This window comes from Falco biarmicus, chromosome 3 (assembly GCF_023638135.1).
Source record: "Falco biarmicus isolate bFalBia1 chromosome 3, bFalBia1.pri, whole genome shotgun sequence".
Lineage (NCBI taxonomy): Eukaryota > Metazoa > Chordata > Aves > Falconiformes > Falconidae > Falco > Falco biarmicus.
Window position 1 is genome coordinate 70,320,152 of NC_079290.1, and position 24,568 is coordinate 70,344,719.

General features: G+C 43.9%; 1 protein-coding gene across 4 annotated transcripts in view; it reads left to right on the forward strand.

The window, feature by feature from the left end:
- Window positions 1–1,690: 1,690 nt before the first annotated feature.
- The window catches only part of CARMIL1 (capping protein regulator and myosin 1 linker 1), a 238,815-nt gene continuing 215,937 nt past the window's right edge, over window positions 1,691–24,568 (forward strand). The window contains exons 1-3 of one of the 4 annotated variants that reach the window (XM_056331333.1): window positions 1,691–1,843; window positions 2,191–2,356; window positions 6,370–6,467. In XM_056331333.1, coding sequence (XP_056187308.1) covers window positions 2,317–2,356; window positions 6,370–6,467 — 138 coding nt within the window. In that variant the 5' untranslated portion in view covers window positions 1,691–1,843; window positions 2,191–2,316. Of the gene's footprint in view, window positions 1,844–1,873; window positions 2,357–6,369; window positions 6,468–24,568 lie in introns of those variants that run through there. The other 3 variants (XM_056331334.1, XM_056331336.1, XM_056331337.1) reach the window with 3 other exon arrangements.

A 24,568-nucleotide genomic window follows, 5' to 3' on the forward strand; every position in this document is an offset into this window, starting at 1 on the left:
GAAATTACATGGCCTTTCTTATACAGACTTAATGGTCTGATTTTTCCATCCTGGGTATTTTAAAAGATGTGAATTTCTCAATTCCTTTTTTGTTTCCTGTCAAAAGATGTCCATGTTCCTCAGTGGGAGTAAGCTTGTATATACAGCAAGCAAGAAACATGGCTTTCGGCTGAGCTGTGAAGAAAGATTGGCAGAAAGGAAAGGAAGAGGTAGCAGGTATTCTGCATACATTAGAAAAGGGTGCAGATCCAGTGAGGGAAAGAGAGCAGAGGACTGTCAATGGAAGAGTAATACAGTGCATTTTATATATATATATATATATATATATGTATTTACACATGCGTAGCCAGAAAAGATTTGACTGATATGTCTGTATATTAAAACCACATAGCTTCTTTATTATGTTCTTTTACTAATATATTCACTTTTACTAATATATACACTTTTGTGCTTGTTTTCTTTAAAGGATGTTCTTATTCATTACATGTAAACAGCAAACCGGAAAGAGAGCAAATTGTAGCCTTTTCTATAGTAATTGTATCTGTGTTGGTAAAACAATCTCTGACATTATTTAGAGATCTGGTTGGTGCCATGGGGAATCATAATAAAATGATTTGACAAGTCACAGCAATTTCAAACTGCTAGTCATGTTTCTTCTGAAGACCAGGTATGCAGTTGTCCCCAAGACACAGAGTGCAGCAGTATGGTACCGCACCTGCAAAATAACTCTTCTTGGATTTACACTGTTGCTCTCACTGAGTGCATTTTGGATTTCTTAATTAGACATTAACGACTTTGATCTTTCCGATCCGTCACTCACTTGTAGAGTGCTTGAAATATGAGGTTTATGCAGTAATCCACCCCTTTAGGATGGAGGGCGACCAATCACAGTCCTGCTGCAGTGAAAATGATCCTTTCACTGAAAACAGGCAATGCTACCAGAAGCAAGCCGAAGGATTTCCAGAGCTGCCAAACCTCTTCCTTTGCTCTCACCCTGTTGGGTGCATCTTTCTGTCCTTATTTTTGTGGGCGCAATTAGGCAGCTTGAGTGCCAAGTTTCTACAATGTGGTTGTTAACACACGACAAAAATTCTCAACGGGGAAGTGCAACAAGCAAAATGCTGCAGTTGGTGGATTTTTCTTTGGTCCTGGGGAAGGAGGCAGGTTCGGTTCCCCTCAGCCCAGCACAAGCTCGGAGCCTTGCCTCTCCCTGCACCAGGAGTTTGCTAAGCAATCTCTAGCGAGGGCGTCAGAACAGGTGCTGAAGCAGCTGCCATCCCTGTGGAGCTAAGGTGGTGGGGTGAGGGAGAGGCAGATGAGTTCAGATCAAAGGTCGCCCTCTTCCAGGGCTTGAAGGGATCTAGCCTGGGCATTCCCTTTCCCAGGCGGCGAGGACTGACTTGGAGATGACAGCCGCCCCCTTCACACCGAACACCTTTTTCAATGACGTGCAGGCAGAGGAGAAGCCCCGCGGTGCAAGGCTGAAGGCGCACCTGCGGCGGGCAGGCTGTCCGCCGAGGAGGGCCGGTTCAGCGGCCAGGCACCGCGGCGGCGGCCGGGGCCTGCGGCGGCGGGGGGGGGCCGGGCCGGGCCGCGCCGCTCCCGGCCGCCGGCAGATGGCCCCCGCCGCCGCCCTCCCGGGCCCGCCGCAGCGCTGGGGGCTGATCGGGCGAAGGAGGGGCCGGCCTCGCCGCGCTGAATTTCCCAGCCCGCTGCCCTCCTCCTCCCTCTCGGCGGCGGGGCGGGCGCGATGGCTTCCTGAGGGTGATGCTCCCGGCCGCCGCCGCCTCTGCCGCCGCCGGGTGCTGGGTGGGCGCGGGCGGCTCCCGGCGGCTCTCGCGAGGTGAGGAGGCCGGGCCGGGGTGAGGGCGCCAGCCCTCCCGGGGCGGGGGCTGCCGCCGCCTCCTCCCGCCCGCGCCTGAGCCGCCGGTGCCGGGCGGGGGGAGCCGGGCGGCGCGGAGGGGCCGGCCGTGCGGGGGGAAGGAGGGAGCCGGCGCGGGGGCCGCCGTGAGCCCGGCGCGCTGCGCCTGACCGGCTGCCTGCGGGCCGTTCCTCCCCTGGAGATGCCCTTCCTGGCCGCGCCGGCAGCCGGGGGCGTCATGTAGCGCGGAGGGAGCGGGCTCCGCGGGGCGGGAGAAGCCCCTTCCCTCCGTCCGCGCTCACCACACACACTGCACACACGCACCACAGAGCGGCGCACGGCCGGCCCTCCTCCCCCGCCCCGCTGGTTGCATGCCCGCCTCGCCTGGCGGAGGGACGGCGCGCCGCTGAAGCAGCCCCGCCACCGGGCACCGCCGGGCGCCGGGCAGCGCCACCATGGCCGAGGAGAGCTCCGACGTCCCCAAGGAGTTGATTGGTAAGGAACGGGGCATGGCGGCGGGGGTGGGGGTCCCGGGGGAAGGTGTTGCGCGGAGCGGGGAGCTGGGGGGGGGGGAAGTTTGGAGGCCGCCGTGCGCGACCCCGGGCTGCAGCGGTGCCGGGTGCGGGAGGGGGGGCGGGCTGCGGGGGGACCCGGGGGGGCGCGGTGGCGGGGAGGGGGCGTGTGTGTGGAGCCGGGGGCAGCTCCGCGGGGGCTGGCTGGGGGAGCGGAGAGGGCTCTGCGGGTGCCGGCGGGGAGTCGGGGGGCTCCGAGGAGCCGGCGGGAGGCGGCGAGGCCGCGCCGCCGGCGCTTGGCCCCGCTGTTGCGTGCGGGGAGCGGGCGGGCGGGGGCTGCGGGCCTGCGGCGGGCAGCGGGGGGGGCGGGGGCGCGCAGCGGCTGCGCCCGCGGAACGGTCCCCGGGCATCGCGGGGCTCCGCCGCGGCGGGCGCTGACAGGCGGCCTCGGCCCGGCGCCCGGTGCGCCCGCTCTGCGGGGCGGCTGCGCGGGTAGGGCCGGGGCTCTGGGGGCCTGTGGGGACGCTGCTCCGGCCCGCCCGTGCCCCCCGCGCCGGGACACCCGCACCGTGCCCGGCCGGGGCAGGTCCTCCGAGGGGCGCCTCAGCCTGACGGCGCCGGCTGCGGCTCCCGGCGCTGGCTCTGGTCGTTGTTTTTTTTGTTTTTCTCCTGGGCTTTGCATAGTTGAAGGCTCGTTTTCCTACGTATGTAGGAGGGAGCGAGGGTATTTGTAATTAAAGTTTTATGGCCCCATGCACACAACCCCCCAGGCTGCGTGGTATATGCTTAGGAAATCATAGGCGATGGTAGGGACCCTGAAAACGTCGTCATTGCTGCTGGGCAGCTTTCGGTAAATGGATCATTTATGCGGTGCATTGGTAACTGGAGTCATTTGGGGGTAATAGGTCTGATGCTCAAGGCCTGGTCCCCAGCCACCTCACTCAGACCAAACTTCCTTTGGTTTTAGTTGCAGTTTTGCCCGTTGAAGAGAGATCTAAGATCCTGCCAACATTAGAATAATTCTAAGTGTTGCCTTAATGACAGATGGAAACAGAAAATTGTCAGGCAACCAGGTACATATTGCATTGAATGCAGTCCTTCAGACCTTACCTAGTTCATTCACACTGTTGCATTTCCTTCAATTTTGTCAGTCAGTGCTATCAGTGGCAACTGTTTTTTAGCATTTATAAAATATTGCCAAAAATCTGGATGGACAGTTGCAGCTGCCACCGAAGATTTTTTTTTTTCTGTATACACAAAATAGCTCTAAGTTGCCATCCTTTTAGTGTCCACGTGGTTTGCTTTATAGCTTACTACTAAACAGTGATGAGCTGGGAAGTGTGCTAGGAGTAGCTGTGGTCAAAACCATTAACTTTCTCTTTTTAAAATGGCCAGGCATGTTTGAGGTGCTAATACATGGTGGTACTCACTGTGGATCTGCACTGTGCTGTAGTGTTGCAGGTGAGGTGTGGTGCATGTTATGAGGAAGAGCAAAGTGAGCATCTTCACACATCCCCTCCTCCTGTGGCTTTGGACAATTTTAAGAATTACCACCCAGCCCTGGTACCCTACAGCTACCCGGCTTGCTTTGTCAAGAACTTTTCTGGGGTGTGTGGATCTGTTAATGTAGACTGGTTTGATTTCTAGCAACATTTTGGTGTCTGCATCTTAAAATTTTAAACTTTTAAATAGACTTTTTGTAGTAACCCTGTGTTTTGAGAACAGGATGAAAGGTTGTGCGTTAACACTTGGTGATTGGAGTGTGGAGATTAAACTGGGGGTAGGAGTGTTTGAGCTGCAGTTCTTGCTTTGTTACTCACTTCCCGTGTGACCTTTGTTGAGTCTAGTAGGTCATAGTTTTCAAAAAACCCTGTCTTACTGTTGCCTTACCTGGATCTGCTTCTCTGAGGTGCAGGTGTCTAAGGTCTCCAGCATTAGAAATGGATGAGCACTTTGAAATATGTACCTGAATGTTATGGTTCCATTTCTCTAGTCTGAAAAGCTACTTGACAAGTCTCCTTGCCACCCACCCAATGTGTAAGGAAGTGTCCTAAGTCATATGGGGAATGTCTATGAAATCTGTATCTAACTCTTTGAAGAAGTGTTTCTAGCCCTTCCTAGCAGATACAGAGCTTTGGAGGGAACTGACATCCTGATGCTTTGCAGTTTTGGGTTCCTGGCCCTTTCTCTCCCTGTGGCTTGTTGGACTAAGAGCACTGGAGCGAGGGCTTGCAATTGCTCCCACTGTTGCTCTGTGGGACCTGTGGGACAGGGAAAGGAAGAGGGTCTTCCCACGCTGGTGCCTCAGGAGGAAGACCCTTGCTAGACACAGACACTTGGAGCCGTCTGTGGGAGAGGAGAGACCAAAAGGTAGAGGCTGCCGGTGGAGGTAAAGTAGCAGAGACAGCAGTAATACCTTTCCTTCTTGCAAGGAGGTAGGGCTTTATGAAAAAGTCTGGGTGGTCAGCTTGCTTCTGGGTTCTCAAGCAGGGAGAAAAAAGGCCAGAATTAGGCATTACACACGGGAGATTCAGCCCTGGGAAAACAGTTCACATGGGGCTGGACTTTCCCCCGGGGTTTGCTTACCTGGCCGCTCCAGGAGCTTGTGGCCTGGCTCCTGACCAAGGGGTTGCCTGGGGAGTCGGCTGCGCTGGCTGTCTGCCACAGGGCTGCCGTGGCAGGGCAAGCTGCTGCTACCGAGGAGCTTTTGTTTCCCGATAGGAAAATTAAAATTCCTGGGGAAAGCATGCCGATTCTGCAGAAAGAGCTCTTTCTGGTGGAGAGCCACTCCAACCAGGCATGCTTCTTACTTGCACACCCTCCTGCCCTGCAGGCAGAATGCCGTGGCCTGGACTAAACGTCCAGCCTTAATAAATAGTGTGTTGTTTGTGCTATCCTATCCTGACTACGAGATGAAAATTGTGCAGAAAAGTGCTATACGGAGCACTATAATTAAAAGCCTTAGTAATAGCCCATTATCTTCAATTTTAGCCTTTAAACTTGAGCGTGCACGAGGGCAAAGTGTGTGTCTGGGGAGGGTGGAGACTTGCCTACAGATGTCAGTTGTAGTGCTGGAAATAGGTTAATGTGTTTAAAAGATTTCTTTCTCGTCCCTTTCCTGTGGGGACTGGGGAGTGAAACTTATGGAAGGTGCCAGATTGGCTCTTCTAAATGAACTCCCGTGTTTATCACCCAATTACATCAGTGTCAGTAGTTGTATAAGCTTTCTGACATGGTTCCCTGTATATATGCTCCCTTCAGGCCAGGTTGCAAACGTTTAGGGGAAAGGCTGGTTCATTTGGTACTTGGCAGAGACTGCACGTACATGTGTATGCATATACATATTAAAACATTATGGCAATTATTGTAATTTCGGTGTTGGCATCATGAGGTGGCTACATTGTTGTTGGGACTTGGACCAAGATCAGTGTTGCCTTCCATTGCATCTGCTGGTGTAGTTGTCAGGTGTTAGTATCTAGAGGTCTGTCTGGTTTGCTCCACAACTTGAATACAGAGTGCAAAATGTATGCTTTTCCATTATCTGACCTGTTTAGCCTCTGTGCTATTAACAACAACAGGCTAAAATTTTTGCAATGCAAGAAGCTAGTTTGTTTTAGCAAGCTTTTCAGGTACAAATAATAGCAAATGAGGAATTTGTTGTGTTTTCCCAGAGTAGAGATAAGCAGTGCTGGGGCTTGTCTTGGGAATGCTTTTGATGTTAAAGTAATGCTGGAAAGAAATATTAAATTATGTTTAGAATCCTGGCATATAGAATCGATAATTCTATCATAGTAGACATAAATTAGTGTGTGGATGACATACTTTAAAAAGTTGTGCTTGTGTTAGGTTGTGTTAAGTACTGTGCATATGCATGAGGATTCCATGAGTGCAATTGAACAACATAGCTCTGAGTCTTACTGAAAACATGACAGTGGTCTGTTTCCTTCTCATGGTGATGCTGAAGGGATTGAATTAAGATATTTTCTTTTATTTCAGAAAGTGTCAGGGATGTTATTGGGAGGAAAATCAAAATTTCAGTCAAGAAGAAAGTAAAGCTGGAAACCAAGGGAGATAAAGTGGATAACAAAATATTGGTAAGTATGATAGAATAACTCTTGATTACATGTGTGAAGGAAAAGCCAGTATCTTTTCAGAAGCCATTAATTCTCCTCTGCAAAGGTTCTTTGAACTTTGTGTGACATAAGATATGCATATCACTTACTTTCCTACTTTCTTGCTAGCCTGCATAGCAGGTTGACGTGCAGGCATGCATATCTACACGCATGTTTGTCACTGAGTAAACTCTGAGTAAAACTTCAGAGTTTAGGGTATTGTGTTGTGGACTGATGCTAAAGTAAGCTATTATTAAAACCTCTTCTAAAATAATTTGCTGACTTTGCTGGTTAGGTTTCAAAATGATAAAATATGTTTTGAGAATCTTCTGAAGGTGTTACGCATGGAGCAGTAGAACTACTGTGCTTTTTGAACTCAAACGACCACTTCTTAGTATTCTCTGTTAAGTCATATATCTGCATTTTAAAAGAAATGCTTAATGTGAGAGATCCTCCATTGTCATTCCTAAAACTGTAGTGAAGTGTCAAATTAATCTCACTTAAGTATGCTTTCCTGTTTTCTCAAGAATAGTTTTGCTGGCCTCTCTTGATAAGCCAGCTGTGGTAATGAACTGGTATACTTGCATATTATCTTGAATACTTGGATATGCAAAAAGACTGAACTTTATTTCTTTGTTCTTTTGGTACCTCTCTGTCAGAAGAATTAGAACAACAAACACAAATAAGTACAGTGCTGCTATAGTATTTTGCAAGATATTTGAGATTTGGTGACTTGTGTTAGTAAAAATGCTGGTGCATGTTTGAAAGTGTCATTGTCAAAACTGTTGTTACAGATTTTAGGTACGTTCCCCGCGCAGATATTCTATTTTGTCTTTACAAACTGCAACATATTAATCAATTCTGAATTACCGTCATAAAGTACATGTTGCTCATCGCTGGGCAGTAAGACTAGATAGTGGTCTACTTTTCAGTGAGAGCAGCTATTTAAGGAATTAGAAATATTTTCTGCATAATATCTATGTTATATATAGCTCCTGGGTTTAGAGTTTCTGGTTTTATACTGGAAATAGGTCGAGTATGTGAATGTTGATTGATCGTCTCTATTTATTTGAAAGCCGTGTTTATAGGGAAGGCTGACAGTTTCACTGAAGCGGTTAACACTTGATTGACTTTTTGACTTATACAGAATCATTATTGTTATCAATAGTGAAATATATTGTGGAAATACTGAAATACTGTTCTGATCTGATGGGACCAAAAGAACATCAAGCTTTGAATTGTCAGTAAAGTTTCTGAGGGATGTACTACTCAGCAGTAAAATACCTTAATGTGATGACTAGGATGTTTTTTCTCTCTTTAATCTCCTAACTCTCAAGTGGGGGACTTCAACCTTTTATGACTGAAGAGGCACTGAAAGGGGGGGAATCTGTTTAAGAGGTTCACAAGTTAGTGAACACTTCTTGTGTGTGTGCATGTTGTGTTCAGTGCACAGGGTAAGTCTTTCAAGGGGATAAATTGCTGAAGGGGGTGTTGCCTGGTAGAATCATTTGTTCTTTGCAAAAATGCAGGGAATTTATATTGCAAAAAAGAATATTCTTATGGATAGAGAAACTGACTGTTGATTGCTGGGGTTGAATTTTGTGTTTTCTTCTTCCACAGAAGAAAACTGCCCTGTATGAAGCTGTACAAATCGCTAAAGGCACTTTTTTGACAATGTTTTTCTAATTACATGTGTGATCTTTATGTGGGTTTTTTTTTGTAGAAGTGCTGAGTGTTGTCTGCTGTGGCAGAGGCCAGTGGAGACTGTGGTTCCTTTTGAGGATGCAGAGTGCTCTGAAATGCAGAGTGCTCTGAAAAAAATGACACCAGCGACACCTTAAGTTGGGTACCTCAAATTAACGGACACTTTTTGGCCTTACTATGTCTACACAGTCTCACTTCTTCCCTGTGAAGTAAAGGAGATATACCATCCTCTCCTCAAGGAAGTCATGCTGAAAATAAATAGCCTTGCTTCAGAAACATGCAGGTGCTTAATACTAAATGCCACAGGAAAGCTGCCAACAAAATTAAGACTTTTTGTACTCCAAGCTGAAACTTAACAGTATTCAGTAAATAATGCATGTGGTCACATTCTGACTAGGCTGAGTAAAACTGAATCCTGAATTGCTATACCTTGGGTAAGTGTGTCAGGCTGAATGCTGAATAAAGTGTTGGCAGCAAAAGCAATTGAGAAATTAAAAGCTGTTTCCTTAAGTGTATGCACCAGAGGGCTCAAATATGATTGCATGGGTAACCTTCCTGCTCCTCGACTCTGGAGAGCTTAGTTTTGAAATCTTAATCTTCTGAGCACAGTCTCTTGAGTGCACATGTGGCAATTAATTGTTTTGAGATTTTTGGTTTAAACTTTACTTGTAGTTGGGTGTTTACAAGCAAATTAGATAGCATGCATTGGGTCCAGCACTTAAGGAGGAGGAAATACCAGTTGCTTTCAGCCTAGCTAACCCCAGAGCTGTGGTGGAACATGCTCCAAAGTGTTAGAGGAGGTTGGTCACAGAGGTTGGCACTGACCCCTGGCACCCAAATCAGTGCTTTAATTAAATGATCTCTCATCCTTCCTGCCTAGGGAAGTGCAGCAGAGTCAGTACCACTTTGAGAAAGGGAGATGATTTAAAAATGACTGCCCTTGGCAGGTGACTATAAACAGACTTGACCTCTGGCCCTGTTGTTCACAGTGTATTCATGGTGCAGAGTACTAGAATATGGATATAACCATCTACTTAAGTCACTCTGTTATAGGATATTCCTCTGATAATTAAGATGGAAATTTGAATCTGAGACTAAAGAAAAAGCAATGTGTAAACCCTGGTATTGTTTGAAACAAGGTCCCAATGTTAAACTGGTGAAATTGGTGGATAAAGGCCATGCTTGCCTTAAGGTGCTTTAGGATCTCCATTTTGGATGCCAGAGTTTGGACGTTATGACTAGCAGCTTTGATGTAAAAAAGATTTTTTTCAGTCTGCACAGTGAGCTTGGTGCTTCAGTAATCACAATCTGCAGTTGTTCAATTAGCCATAATGATGCAAACCAGTAAATGTGGCAAGCTGCTCAACTGCCTCTGGTGTGCTGGTACCAGGTCTCAGGTGTTTGAATGGGCAGAACCAGTTTGAACGGGCAGAAGATCAGTCCTCAGGTGAACAGGGCCAAACCCCAGCCCTATCCAAGTCATCTTGATACTCTGGCAGAGCAAAGGTGCTGTTAGGGAGGGTGAGGAAACACACAGGTATAGAGAAAGCCTTGAAAGGTGAAAAGCCGCCAAGGAGGAGCTGCTGCTGGTGAGGGGAACAGGCATCATGGGGCTCCCTGATGGGCGCAGTGACGTCGTGGGCCGGCAAGGCAGGCAGCAGGGCTGGGGGCGGTGGCTGGGGGCGGTGGCTGGGGGTGGTGGCTGGGGGCAGTGCTGTGGTGCTGGGGCAGAGCTGGGGGCAGGCCAGGCAGCTGGGTTGGGGCGGCAGGCTCAGCCAGGAAAATGGCCAAGTGCAGGTACAGCTGTGGCTTTGGTCAGGCAGGGGCTGAGTGCTAGAGCTCCAGAGCAATATGGGGAGCCCTGGCCAAGGCTTCTCACAGCTCCTTGTGTCACAGACCTGCACCACGCCGGGGGCAGGCAGCTGGCAGAGCCCTTGGGCAGGCCACCCTAGCTGGCTCCATGTGGCCCTCAGCCAGAGGCCGAGTACGACTGCAGGAGCAGACCCCACTGTGTTTGGCGTCAGTATAGTTCTTGCGATAGTAATCTTACTGGGTTAAAATAGATAGACATCGTTGTTTCATAGTCAGTCGAGGACTGCTTTGGTGTTGTGGGATTGTTTTGTTTAAACCTGGTTTCTTACAATGACAAGGCTTAAGGCATCATGCTGAGTGTCTGCTACCTTCTTCCTCACGAAGCCAGCTTACAACTTCTCAGTTGTAATGATAATAGAGTTGGTTTGGGGTGGGTGGGGTGTGGTGGGGGATGCAAAGCAGGCAGGAAAAAAAAAAAAGAGAAACTTTATACCTACTACTTCCCCTGATCACAAGAGAGATTTCATTGTTTTAACCCAGAGGCCTCAGTGACTGGGCTTCTTAGTTTTGCTGTTTGTGGTGCTGCTTTTCCCCCCTCAAAATAGCCAAGGTGTCTGTACAGGATTTTGCTGAATATTTCCTGTTGCAGTTTCTTCCTATCAGATTTATTATAATTAGTAGCTATCATTGAGAAATTGAAATTGTAAAATAAAGGCAATATGTTAAATAGAGCTGACCAGCTCCTTATGATAAACTGATGTTTTCAGGAGTGGTTCATGACAGGCCACAATTCAGGATTCCTCTTTTTGTTTCTTTACTATTAATAAAAGTGAAACCTCCCAGTCTAGTTGCCTTTGAGATTAGTTTTCCTTTAGAAAATAATATTATTTTAGACATTAAAGATTAGGAACTATTGCACATGACCATGGTCTCTATGTGGCTGGTCTGGATTTTTTTTTTCCCCCCTTCTTTTTTTCTTGGTTGTTGTTTTTTTAAGGCCATAGAATAGTGTGGTGTAGTGACCAACAGCACTTTATTAGGAAATCCCATTACAGATTCACTGGGAGTAATTTGTATGTCCTTGTCTCTTTTTGGGATGGGTATTTCCATGGGCTTTTAAAACAAAATTTTTAGTTGACTCCTGTCAATTAGGTTTATATTTGTTCTGTGTACATGGTCTGAGATTTCATGTTCTGCTTCTAAAGACTGAAAAGGATGAAATTCTATTTAAAAAAAAATCTATTTAATTTTAAGGGAGCAGTTATGGCTAACTTGTGCACTGGCTGTGTGGCTTCTGAGTACTGCTTGAATAATCTGGCTGACTCTACTGAAGCAGTTGAGAAAAGCTTGTATGAGCTGCTGTGCTTGATAACAGTGGTAGTCTCTGGATGGAGGCAGTAATATTTTGCACTGCCAAAACTATTTTGGGATTAGAAGTTCTGGTGCTTGTTTTCCATTGCTCATCTTTTGTCTTGATCCATCCATGATATTCTGTTCAATAGAGATGGATTTATCTATCTAGGTGCAAATGTCTTGCCTTAAAAAAATACACACTTACATTAAATCACTAAGAGCATGAAGCTCACAGGGTTGTCCAAGGTTAGTTTTACATAAAATGTGTGCAATCTTGCACTTATATCATGACAGCTGGTGTGTGATAATGATGTTAAATATGGACGTTCTTTTAAAATAATGGTGTTTCCTCTTCCCTGCCCGAACACTGACTGTTATGACATATATCTTAAGTGTGTGTTTATGAAGATGAAAGGAAGTAGGTGTTGGTACATCCCTCATGTCAGGAAATCTAAATGAAGTGAGGTAGAGTAATCAAAAAATACTTCTATGTGAAAATGTATCTTAATACATTTACAAGGCGCCTCTTAGCAAACAATTGAACTGTGGCCAGTAAGATTGCTACAGAAAACTGAAATAATAAGAGTACTGCTGGAAAAAGAATTTATTAATTCAGTCATGCAGTTGTATATAGTTCCAACACAGGAACTGTTTAAAAAACCCCCTCATTTCTGTGCAAGTTTTACTGAAATCTACATTTATTTTAGACACTGATCTATAGGGATACTTTTACCTGGTGGGAAGATTTACAGACTTAGCATTCTGATGCTGTGATAGTGCATGTGAATGTTGAAATCCTCTGTGTTGAGATGCTTCCATTTCTAGGAGGGGAAACTAGCCATCAAAGGAATTAACCAGGCTGAGAGAAGTGTTTCCCTTTTCTTTGCGTTGGTGGGGTTGGAAATTACTTTTCTTTCCTGTTTCCACTTCCAATTCCTACTTCCAGTTTTTCTTTTTTTCTTCCCCTTTGTTCTTTCCCACACTCAAAGCATCCTTGACTTGTGTTTAGATCGAACCATGTCTTGTGTTTAGATCGGTGTTGACATGCTTTTTAGCATAATAGTACAATGAGTAAACTGTGAGGCTCCTTTCTCTCAGGTTTTCTGCATTAAGGGTAAAACCTACTTGCTTAATTAAATTGGCCTTTGACCAAACAGAAACAGTCCTCTTTCTCTGGCTACCCAGGCAAAATGTAGATATTCTACAGTCCTGGCACTTTTATGTCCTTTTGAGTGCATTACTTGCCAGAGTTGTATGTGTTCTTTGACACTTGCTTGAAGCATAGAAGATTTCTTGCACATTGACAGTACGGTGTATTCTTTGCACACTTTGGGAGGATAGTATAACCATTACAGCACATGAGCAGCTTGCTTGCTCCCCCTTTCTTTAGTTTTGGGCAACTGGGGCACACAGGGAACAGTAAGAAAAGGTAACTCCTCTTTCGATGCCCTGAAAGAACCTGCCTTTGTTCTGGCTCAGGTACTTTGCATGTGCACCCCCACCGGTGGGTGCATATATCCTTATCGGTGTTCTGGAAGGAGGAAATGTAAACATTAACTTACTCTTGTTGGCTTCTGTTTTTCTGTTGTGGTGGGTTGACCTTGGCTGGATGCCAGGTGCCCACCAAGCCACTCTATTGCCTGCTCAGCAGAATGGAGAAGAGGGCAAAAATAAGATGAAAAAAACCTTTGAGGGTCAAGATAAAAGCAATTTAATGAAGCAGTAGCAGAAGTTGCATGTGTGGAAGCAAAGGAAAACAAAAGATGTTCTTTACTTCCAATCAGCAGATGATGTTCAGCCACTTCCTGGGAAGCAGGGCTCCAGTACACATACAACATCTGTCTTCCAGAGCAATTGCTAAATAACGAATGCCCCCACTTCCTCCTCCTTTCTCTTAGCTTTTGTATCTGAGCAGAAGTCATATAGTATGTAATATCATGTTGGTCAGTTTGGGTCAGCTGTCCTGGCTGTGTCCCCTCCCAGGATCATGCCCACCCCCAGCCTGCTGGGGAGAGATGGAGGGAAGGTTGGAGATACAGCCTTGAATCTGTGCAAGCACTGCCCAGCAGTAGCCTAAACACTGGAGTGTTATCACCACCTTTCCAGCCACCAGTACAAGCACAGTACTGGGAGGGCTGCTGCAGGGCTCAGCCAGACCCAATAAGTCTGTTCACAGCTCTAACAGCTGCTGGGGAAAAAAGGAATGGTGGGAGACAGGATTCCACCATGGCCCTGAATTGTTCATGGGATCTTTCATTCTGTCAGTTTTTCATAAACCAATTAGAAAACATTTTTTTTAATAACTGTCACACTTTCTACTTCTTTTGCTGAATATATAATGTACCAAAATGGTTTGCTAATGTACTTTTGTTTCTAGAGGGCTTGACATCCTGCCACGATTATTTGTGAAATAGAGCCTTCCTAAGCAAGGATTTGCATTGAAATGTGTGCATAAAAGTGGCAGAAGACTGACTATTACATATAATTCCCCAAAAGATGGAAATAAAAAATAGAAAATGAGCATTAGGGTCAAATTCTTGTCTCAGTCGCTCTTTTCCACTGATGGCTTTTTTTTTTTCCCCCAAGAAAGACAAAGCTTGGAAGGGAACAGAATAAGTGTTATTTGGTAGACCAATATAAATGCAAAAACCTTGTCCGTATTTTGTGTGGGTTTTTTTTCTTTTTCTTTTTTTTCTTTTATGGTTTGTTTTGTCTGTCTGAAGATACTTAGTCTAAGAAAAGATTTCTCGTGCAGAGAATGTAGTTCACTTTGCTGTAAGTCATGTGGAGGAGGATGCAGTAAGCTTGAGAAAGGCCACAAAGGCTGCTAATTGAAAAGTCAGTGTAGCATACTGTGAAAAATGCTTGTTGTTGCTTAGAGCCCCTCTCTTCAACTGTTTGTTGTGGTGGGAAAATTGGTGAATGTTACTGATGTGTCTGATTACTGAAATACTTAATTTGGATCACCTGCAATTCTACTTCATTTTTTTTTTCTTATGGTGGTGGTAATTTAATTCTGTGTAATGTAATTACAGGCCCAGAATGTAAAATTATTCTTCAAATATAACTACTGCTAACTGCTTTGTACTGCTATCAGAGTCTCCAAGCCGATTTCTGCCCTTGTGCCTATCTAATCTCCCCGTGTTTCCAGAACACTCACTCTGGCAACTCGGGGATGATAACTTTTTGTTAACAATAGCTTCCCTAATTTGATTATTTAAGATGACAAACTATTGTGATGAAAACTTAATTATAAGAGCCAGAGTCTGCTAACCCAACACTCCTGAAACTGATTTAACCAAATTAATTGGCCTGCTGGGTGAGGGAAGAGCTACCCTGGCTTGGGGAGTCAGGGTTGCAGAATAAGGTCCAAATAGCTGTGGGATGTGATTTTGAACATCAGCAAATGGAAAGAAGTTTCTGCTGGTTGGTACAAAGTTTGAAGAAGTTGCATGGCTGGTGGTGAGTGTGGGAGAGGTTGTTGCCTGACCCCATGGGAACCAGGGCAGCAAGCTTCTGGGACAGCGATAGGTAGGTGGGGTTTTAGTAAAGGGGAAGGCTTTCCACCATCAGCTGAACAGTAGTTGCTTATTGTCATATTGCTGTCAGGGGGCTTTGCGCACGAATCCTCATAGCCCTCGCTCCTCTGAACAAATGCAAATTAAAAGGGTTCATGTGTCCTGTGGGGCTGATGCAAAGGTGCCTGCAGGATAGAAACTGTGAGCAAGCTGGGAGCAGCTCTTTGGACAGGTTATGTTTCTGGATGCTTTTTGCAAAGTGACCTTTATTTAAAAAAAAATAAAGAATTGTGGGCTGGGCTCATGGGTGCTGGATGATGTGCAGTTTATTCCCTTGGCTGACAAATGGTGTTAATATCCTTGCATACAGTGGAAGGCCAGTGTGACAGCAGGATGGGCTTCAGAAAATGTGTATGTGGGGATGGAAAACAAAAGGGGAGAGGCTGGGTCTATTTTCCCCCTAGGATTTCTGTCCTGCAATGCTTTTTCAAGTGGTGTTTGTTTCTGTCATTTTTGGATAGGTCAGCAACTAGATTTAAATTTTTTCCTCTTTCCATAGTTAGAGGCAATCGGCAGCATGCTGCCTGTGTGGCAGGCAGCGGTATGGTTGGGATGTCTGCAACACTCTCATAGCTAGGGGCTTGGGAGGCTGAGGTTGCTCAGAGCAAGCCATTTCCATTTTCTGCTCCGAGTGCTTGAAAGATGCTTGCCGGAGGCATGTCTTTATGGAATAAGCACTTCAGGTACATGTCTCTTTCACTGAACACATCCTCAGTTCTCTGATTGAACAGCAATCCTCCCCCTGTACCAAAAACTTTGTACAAAAACTTTGTCAAACCACTGCTTTTGTAGATCTTGGTGAAATTTTGAGGATTTGAGCAGTTGTAGATACCTACTTATTCTTGGCGCCTGGGAAGAAAACAAGGTGATACAGCTGCTGCAGAGCAGTTTCTACTCAGATCTGATTAGGGGAAGTGAATGGCTGTTGACCCTGATCTGAATTGGAAGACGGGGCGCTGCTGTGTTTGTTCAGGGTCGACCTTTGAATGAAAAGGCTTCTCCCTCTCTGCCTTAAAGGCCATTAGCAAGACTGAAACTATTCACACAAAACTGTTGATAAAGGGGAAGCCTTTCAGAAGCTCATCTCTTAACAAACACTTGAGCCTGGTGCTTAAGAATGATACCTCTTACAGCTGTGCATGTGAGCTTCTACTCCAATGTAAAGCTTGAGGAGCAGTGAAGGTAGGTCAATACAGATGTTTGGATTTTTAGTGCAGCTGACTTTAGTTGACATCTCTCCTGCTGTTTACAATATTTGAAGATAATATAAAGTAAATATTTGAAGAAATACTAGCTTTATTAGGTACTGATACATTGATGAGTAATAATTTCTACTCTCCTGGTAAGTTTATTCGTATCCCCAATCTAAAATAGGTGTTTTTGTTATATTTAAATACGCTTTTCACTTTACACTTTTTAAAAATAATATAACCAGTTTTCTTGACTGTGTCACTGTTCACATCTGCACCTTGCAAGTGTCAGAAAAGCATAGTGTTTGGGCTTTCTGTTACCTCAAGAAGATGCTGGTGTCTTTTTTTGTGCAAGTGTATCGATGTATGCTGTGTACGATTATTGCATACAATGTGTGTATCTTTATGCTCCCTTTTGTACCTTTCAGTTTCCCTCTTTGCTGTCCTTGCATCTTCTCTGCTTCAGCAAGTCCCTGGAAACTTTCCTGTGTGTACATTACCGTCAGGACTTGGGTTTGCTTTTTAGTCTATCCCTTCTCACATTAGTATCCCTGTTTTCCCAACAGGATATTCCCCCGCTTCTGTTTCCTTTCTTTACAGAGATAATACAAGTTATCTCCAAAGACCCCAGTATCCCCAGAAATACAGGGACAGTGGACAGACCATAATGCTGCTATGCTAAAAAATATCGATGGCTGCCTTTAAACTTAGTCTGTATACAGTTTTACCTGATCCTACTAGCCAAGTTCTCTGCTTCCTTGTTCTCCGGTTTCATAGAAATCTATGCTAGATCTATGTTGTTTGCATCATGGAAGCAGTTTGGTTCATGCTGGGCATTATGGAGCTGTTAGTATAATCTGGCTTTAGGTTCTTTCCACCTTTCCCAAAGCAGCTTTCTTTGGTTAAAAATAAAAACAAAAGCGACAACAAAATTCGAAACAACTGCTTGCGTCTTCAGAGTGCTGTGCAAATTATGCTTGTCCTGAGGGGAAGCAAGATAGTACAGGATGGATGCAACTCGCTTGCATTACTGTCTCTGTCTCTCTAGGTAGATGAGCTGTTGGGCTAAAAAAAAAAGTGAAAACAGAACAGGTTAACAACTGTAGTATAACATGGCAATTTAAATGCAATTACATTATGTGGATAGTGCCAGAGCAGTCTAAAAGAGTGTAAAATAGCTTTTAAAAGGGTTTTGTCTGTGAATACAGTGCTGCATTACCCAATTTCTCATATTTTCTTTACTTTGGGAAGACATCTAAGAGATTTGACTCTGCTAATGAATTTAACTGTATCTTACTAATCTGTACTATTTCCCTGACAAATTATGTCGAAGTCGCTTTTCTACCATTTACTTGCTTAACTACACCATGTAGGCAAACTACAGGAGAATTTGAATGCTGAGTCTCTTAGGCTTCTATGTAGGTATGTCAGCTGAAGTTTGAAAAAGCTTTTTCCAGAAAAGAACATGTGTTCAATCTTTAGCCAAATGCCAAGAAAAGTCATGAGGAGTGGCCTAATGAAGCAGGGATGTTTGTTGTGTTTCAATTATAAACTTGCTGGGTTTTTTGCCTGTACTGAATAATACTAGAAATGGCAAGATTTGCAGGTCTCAACTCGTAAGAGTGCATATTCAAATTAGAAAGATTTTAGGTGGTTGTAGGCTTAATGCTGACACTGAAAACACGTTGCTTTTTTTGCCCTGTTATTGTTAAACTATGATCTTTGTCAGCTGGCAGATATTTCTTAAACTTGGTGAATGCTTATTATAAGCCTTGGAAATGTAGTTTTCTCTTTTGTATTTTTTGCTAAATGTTTTCAAAATATTTAAAACCTAAAGATGGGTTATTTTCATGTGATGTTTCCAGTGTAATGCTATCCTTTTAAAGTATTTCCTGTAACGCTATTAGATGGATCTGCAGTTGTTTGTGCGTGAAATTGTGTGAAATTAAAATCCTGCAGGTTTTTGTATGGTATTAATTTGTAACAATGTAGCCTTAATGCAATTTTAGTAGGTCTTTGTTCAGCTTGAGTGGTTGAGTCCGCCCAAAATACATTATTCTTCTATTTATCTCCCATTTTTTTGTGTTCTATTTTTCTATTTTTATCTTCCCTTATATATTTTAGAATATTCCTTATCTTGTTTTTTCTTTTTGGAGTGTCGGTTTACTCTCATCATAAATAAAATGTTACAGACAATTGTTTGAAATAAAGACTGGCCTTAAGGATGTATGCATAATTGAAGGAAATGTTGGTAAGTCAGCTTCTCAGCCTCCCCTTTCACCTCTTTTAACTGCTCCAGTCTTCCACTGCTCTCTGGGATGTGATTGGTATTGTGCTAATGGTGCTTTCTCCCTTCAGCCAGGAGCAGCATTAAGCTTGTGCGGAAGGCTTTAGTGAACTGTGCCTGACACGGAGCACAAGGGACCTCCTTTCCTCTGCCTTCGCAAGTGCTGCCTGCTCGGGAGCCAGAGCTGCCTGGTGCTGATGCTCTCTGCCTCTGAGTAAGTGCAGTGTAGTGTCAGGGTAGCTTAGATCCTAATGAGAGGAGGAATGCTATCGTGCTTGTACCTTGATGTGTTGCAAAGAAAGCTTTGCTGTGGAGTAGGCTGTGTATTGCACGTTTGCAGTGTGGCCCTTCCTTGTGTAACCTTGTTCCTGTGTCCAAGCCCCAGGTAGCAGGAGGAGGCTGGGCGGCGCTGGAGGAGGAGGTGATGTCTCTGCTTGCACAATTGTACAATTCTGTAATGCTAGACCCCTCTCTTGCCAGATGCACGAACCTGCATGGTGCTATTTGGCTTTAGAATGTGCTGGGAGGAAGGGATTCACTAGCTGTACTGTTTCTTTCAGTGCATGGAGGAATGAAAGTAAGGGAGCTGTATCAGAGGGACTGCTTGCTGTCAGCTCTTACCAGCCATTTCACTGTACGTGTCCTGTGAGGGGCCACCCTCAGAAATGGTTTCCCAAGCCATCTTCACCTGCCAAGTTCTTAGCTTTAATGGTAATATTTCTAAAAAAACTCAGCTTGTGCAAAGTGAGATATACAGCCTGACAGAACTGGCAAAAAGAAGAGGAATAACTTTCTCCACCTCTCTGTGTCACTGTTTCTGAAGTGGTAATAGCAGCTTTTCCTGGAACATGAAGAGGAAGAGCTGGCAGAGACATGAGACTCTCAGTCAGAAGCCTAGCAGGAATTAAGCAAGCCATCTTAGTTGTTTTTGTGTTCTCTTGAAGTGTATTTTCCATGGACCAGGCAAAGGGACTGGTTATAAGTACTGCACCAATTTCACTGGGCTTTAGTTCTTGGTATAGTACTTTCGGATTCTTTGGTCAAGGGTGTTATTTTCATACACTTATTTATTTACATCATTGCGGTTACCCTTGAAAGAAAAGTCATAGTATCACAAATTGCATAGGTTTTGTTTCTGTAGGATTACCCCGGGGGTAAATGTAGCAAATTGACAAGAGGGTTGCAGAAGTGTGTTTAAAATATGTGAAAGACTTGCTGTAGTGCATGGACGATGCTCCTCTGTCCCCCAAAACTGTTCCGAGCTGTGCATTAGTCTTCAGGTTCAGTGATCTGAATCAAGATTTAATATAATAAAATATGCTGGAAAATCCTTAAACATGTAGGGTCCAGATGCATCTTTGGGGAGCCATCCGAGTTGTTTGGTACAGTGTGGCTGTTACCACCTAGTATCTTGAAGGACACTGAGTAAGTCCGGTAATCGTATTTATTTACATTCGTGGATATCAGATGCACCCTGCCTTGAGGAGCAGAGAGGTTTTCATAATTGACCTTTGGATAATCTGATGGCATTGTCTAAGAGAAGAAACAAAAAAATAAACTGTGCTCAGGTGGAATTTGTCTTGCTATGTCTTTTAAACTTAGATGGTGGAAATCCATTAAACACTGATCTGTTGCATTGTTAGGCTCTCTGAATTACCCATCTGTAATTACCATTGAAATGTATCTACGTAAAATGTGACCAAAACCTGGTTTTTGGTATCTTAGCTGTAATCTTTCATGGTCTAAGTATAGAGCATTCCCAGGTGGCGTTTGGACCCTGCCCTTGCAGGGTGAAGAGTGGATTGGATTACTCTGTTCAGTTTCATGTGCAGCCTGAGGATTAGTGGATCTGCTGGTGCGTGGTGGAGACAGGCCAGTTGGACTAGGCATTAGGTTAATGCTTAGGGCATTGTGGATGCATTGACATGAGGAAATTTAGTATCTGGGCTACGGTAGCCTCTGGCAGTAGTGTTAAGCTGCTACTGTAAGAAAAATGCTCCTTTTCTAATTTTTTTTTTTTTTTTTAATTCCCCTGTAATGGAAAATCTGTTTTGAGCTGGTTTTAGCATTACACAAAGGTAAAAATTTGGAGGGGTTTGCAGTTATTTCTATACCACTGTGTGGTAAGGTGGCTTTCAAGCATCTGTAACAGGGGTATTGATGTTTTTCCATTCCTGTAGGCAGAGTTCATGCATAAAATGGATGCTGAGGTTTTACATGTGTTTTATGATCACCCCTCCCATGAACGTATACTAATGCATATAATATTGCACAAACTGCTGCTTTAGATAGGCCTGTGACTTAGGAAATATATAACAAATTGGCTCTAACATATTACATAATTATATAAATTTCAAAGATTATTGTTATACTCTTATTTTAAGGTCAGTAGAGTAACTGAAATAAGGTAATAAAACCAAATCTTCTGAACCCAGCATGCTGCCTCTTGCATCATGATGATGTTCCGTTGCTAAATGTGTTTTTCCCCAGACAGCAAGTGTATCTTCAGATTCTGCAATGCCCATTTGTTTCAGCCTGAGCACACTCCTCTGTTGACACTTGCTGTGAAATACCATAGCCTGGTTCACCTTCTGTGCTGCTGAGTTCTTGTAGCTTTATCTGCTTCATTTATTCATTATTAAACGTGTGCTTTCTGCTTGACAAGTGCTATAAAATCCCTTTCACTGTGGCTGAACCCAGGAACCTCCACTGAGAGTCTAGAAGGGTTATTAATTTTTTTTTAATGCAAATACTATGCATTTCTACTCCCGCTGAAGTGCTCTTCAAACCAGACTGCTTTACAGGCTGGTAAATTCTCTCCGTCCTGTAAAAGCGAAGTGCTCTATTTTTCCAGATTTCTACTGAAAACAGCAACAAGAATATCTCATGTGTTTGAAAATGTCTCTAGAGGTCTGGTAATGTATTAGATCTACATAAAAATGAATGTTCATGATATGTAGTATGTGTGTTGTTATATGTACTTACGTATTCATGTAGCTGGTATGCAGTCCCTGTTCAGAACAGACACACAGCATAAAACTGAAAAGTATGCTTTTCTGACATGAGCCACAAGGGTTCAAGCTTTCTGAAGTTTTAACTTTAAAGTAACTCAGTTTGGACATCCAATATTAAAGTAGTTTTAAGTTTTATGACCATTTAAAGAACAACAAACAAATCAAAGCTTTGGGTTTCTGTCCTGAGTAACTTGTGTAAGCACTGGCTTGTCTTTCAGTTCTTGTTAAGCATGTTCTGACTTGGTTTTATTACACTGTATTGTATTTATCCTTTCTTAGATGAGCGTTCCAGTATTTGGGAGCTATAAACATACCTGATACTAATCCAGGACACCAGCTTTTCCTCTAAAGGGAGAATAACAGAGTTAACCACTAGATCTTGGTTTGATAAGAGGGATCTTTCCAATTACAGGCTTTTTGGTTCTGATTTTTGTTAGAAAATACAGCCATGTTAGATTTTAGCTCAGTCTTCACCTGTGTATATTTGTTTGCTTTGAAAATAACCTATTTGAGACTGTAAGGTTCTCCTTCTGTAAGATTCACCTCTTGGATCAAGAGAGGTAGTCTCAGGACCTCTCATGCAGTTGGATGTAATGCCAGCAGTGACCTGGGACAGCAGTCTTGCTGTCAAGATAGCTAACAGTGGAAGAGTCCTGGAAAAGAACAAAGAAGCAGATGGAAGTCTCTCTGAAGAATATTTCAAAGAGAGGCCAGGGAGAGTGAGATCAAGGCCACTGGAATTACTCAGACTGTTGAGTGAGCCCTCCCTCTTGCTTTCTGTGCTTGACAGGCTCCAGCTGTGAACCTTGTCCTCCTCCACACAGCAGAAGGCCTGGAAGAAAAGGCATGATTTTTTCTCAGAGTAGGGGTCAACTAGCATTTCTCTAATTGGGCAAACAGAAGCTGAAAAGAAAGCAATAGAGCTCAAGTGGCTTTGGGGAGCTTGATCAGTCTACATGATAAATGTTTTTTATGGCCATTATTTGTAAAGAAGTCCAAGGAAATGAGCTTTCCCGTGCCTCAAACTCATGGGTTTTATCTGGTCTCAACAGCAATCAAATTAGCTGTTCCATAGCTTCACTCTTACCTGGCCAAGGGACAGTTGTACGTCTGTCCCAAGTCCTGTGGCTGGTAGAACAGCTGCAAGGTATGCTATGAGCATGGCAGGTGATGTGAAGGTCTCTTAAACATGCTGTAAACCAAGCTGGACACAAGAAACCATTTTTTTCTGACTGGTAGGCTTTTAGTCCCCCACCCAGTGTTGAAATGATGGGATAATTCCTTCTGGGTCATAGTATCTCCTCAGAGGAGAGATGTTCGATTCCAGGATAAGTGTGCAGCCGAGGACCCTGACCCTTGGTGCACTTGTAGTCAATACTGGTTTAGCACCAAACATCCCACTACCTCTTTCTACTAAAGAGTGCTGTTCCAGTGCTGTGGCTGCAATTATCAGGTGCAAGCTCTTCCTTTTCAGTAACACTGGATCTACTGAAATTATTAATTTCCAAGGCATAAGATCAAACTTCCCTTTTTGTTCTAGTGCCACAAAATGCATGGAAGTTGTGGGAGCACTAATTGGAACCAATGCAATGAATAAATAATTGGATAAATTTGTATCCTTACCTCCTCCGTCAGGTTATGTGTTTAAAAAAATGCCGTGGTGTTTGTTTTCTGGTTGGATTTAACACCATTCCTTGGAAATCTCAGGCAGATTTGCAGATCTTACTGTTCAGAGGCTTGAGTCTGGCTTACTGGATATTTGTTTGAACGTTTTTTCTACACCCTAACTTGCAAATGCAAATGAAACACTTTTTTTTTTTTTTTTTTTTCCCCTTCACATGTCTGCTTCTGAATTGCACTGCATTTTAGCTCTTGTGTTTATGGGTGAAGAGTTAGAAAGTGGGGACCTGTCACACAGACACTTATAATGGCAGTTTCTAGTGACAGAAAGCCAGAAGGTAAATCTTGTTTCCTCAGGTCATATTGACAGTCGTGTCTGCTGTCACACTCATTTCTTTGGATTTACTGGTAATAAAAATTCCTGAACGTGACCTCTGAGCAGTATATTGATAACTGAATGAATAGTAAGTATGATTATTTAATAGCGTTAAATATTTGTGTACAGATGTATAAAAACCCCCTAGCCAGCAGCATCCAATAATCAAGTGGGGTTGTCAGTTTACTGTAGCCATCAAATAAATCATCTTACACCCATTCATACTGAGCATGTACCTTGGGTCTTCCACCATGTCCCCAGACCAAGACAAATCAATGTTTCATGTTTTTTCCCTCCACCAGATTCAAAAGGTGATTATTTGCATGGAGTGAGAGGGATGGTTGAATGACAGAAGGATAAGGTCTTGAATCCCAGAGTTGTAAATTATGTTGGGAGCTTTCAGCAGCTGTTTTCGTAAGAAGGCAGACTCTTTTGGAAAGTCTTCACTTTGCAGTTGGGAAAACTCATATCAAGTAAAAATGCAGTCATAGTTGGGCTTGACAAACCTCTATTAATTATTTATTTTTTTTTAAAATAATTTCTTCCCACATCATCTCTGTGCTCTGATTGTATAAGTGATTGCAGTGTAGTTTTGGTACTTCCCAGTTTGTGCTTACCCCATGAATTCCATGTGATAAGATCTGGGCAAGTGTTGACTTTGCAGGGCAACTTAGTTACCTTGGACTGCATGATGAGTTGTGATATCCTGGGAAGTTCCAGGTAGATGTAGCCACTGACTTGGACAAATAAGTAACAATCTATAATTAAAAGAATTTATCTCCTACACTAATGTAGGCTATTCCTCTGTTTGCAGAAGGCTAGTATTTCTTATGAGATCTGTATAATTTGCTTGTACGTTATAGCAAACTAAGTATATTGCAATATTTTTGTTATTAAAGGGAAAACCAACCAGAAGGGAATTGTCTCAGAGTCTTTGACTAGCAAATATCACCTGTAAGTAAGATGTAAAGCTCTTCCCTGAAGTGAAACTCCATGCAGGCAGATTTATTGTTAGTAAGTAGAGGGAAAAAAAACATATTGCAAGGCAACACAAGCATTTTAACAGATTTTAATAAATGCACAGTATGCAAGGATAAGAAAAAGTCTGCTAATTCTTCAAATGACCTTGAAAATGCAAGTGCAGCTGTT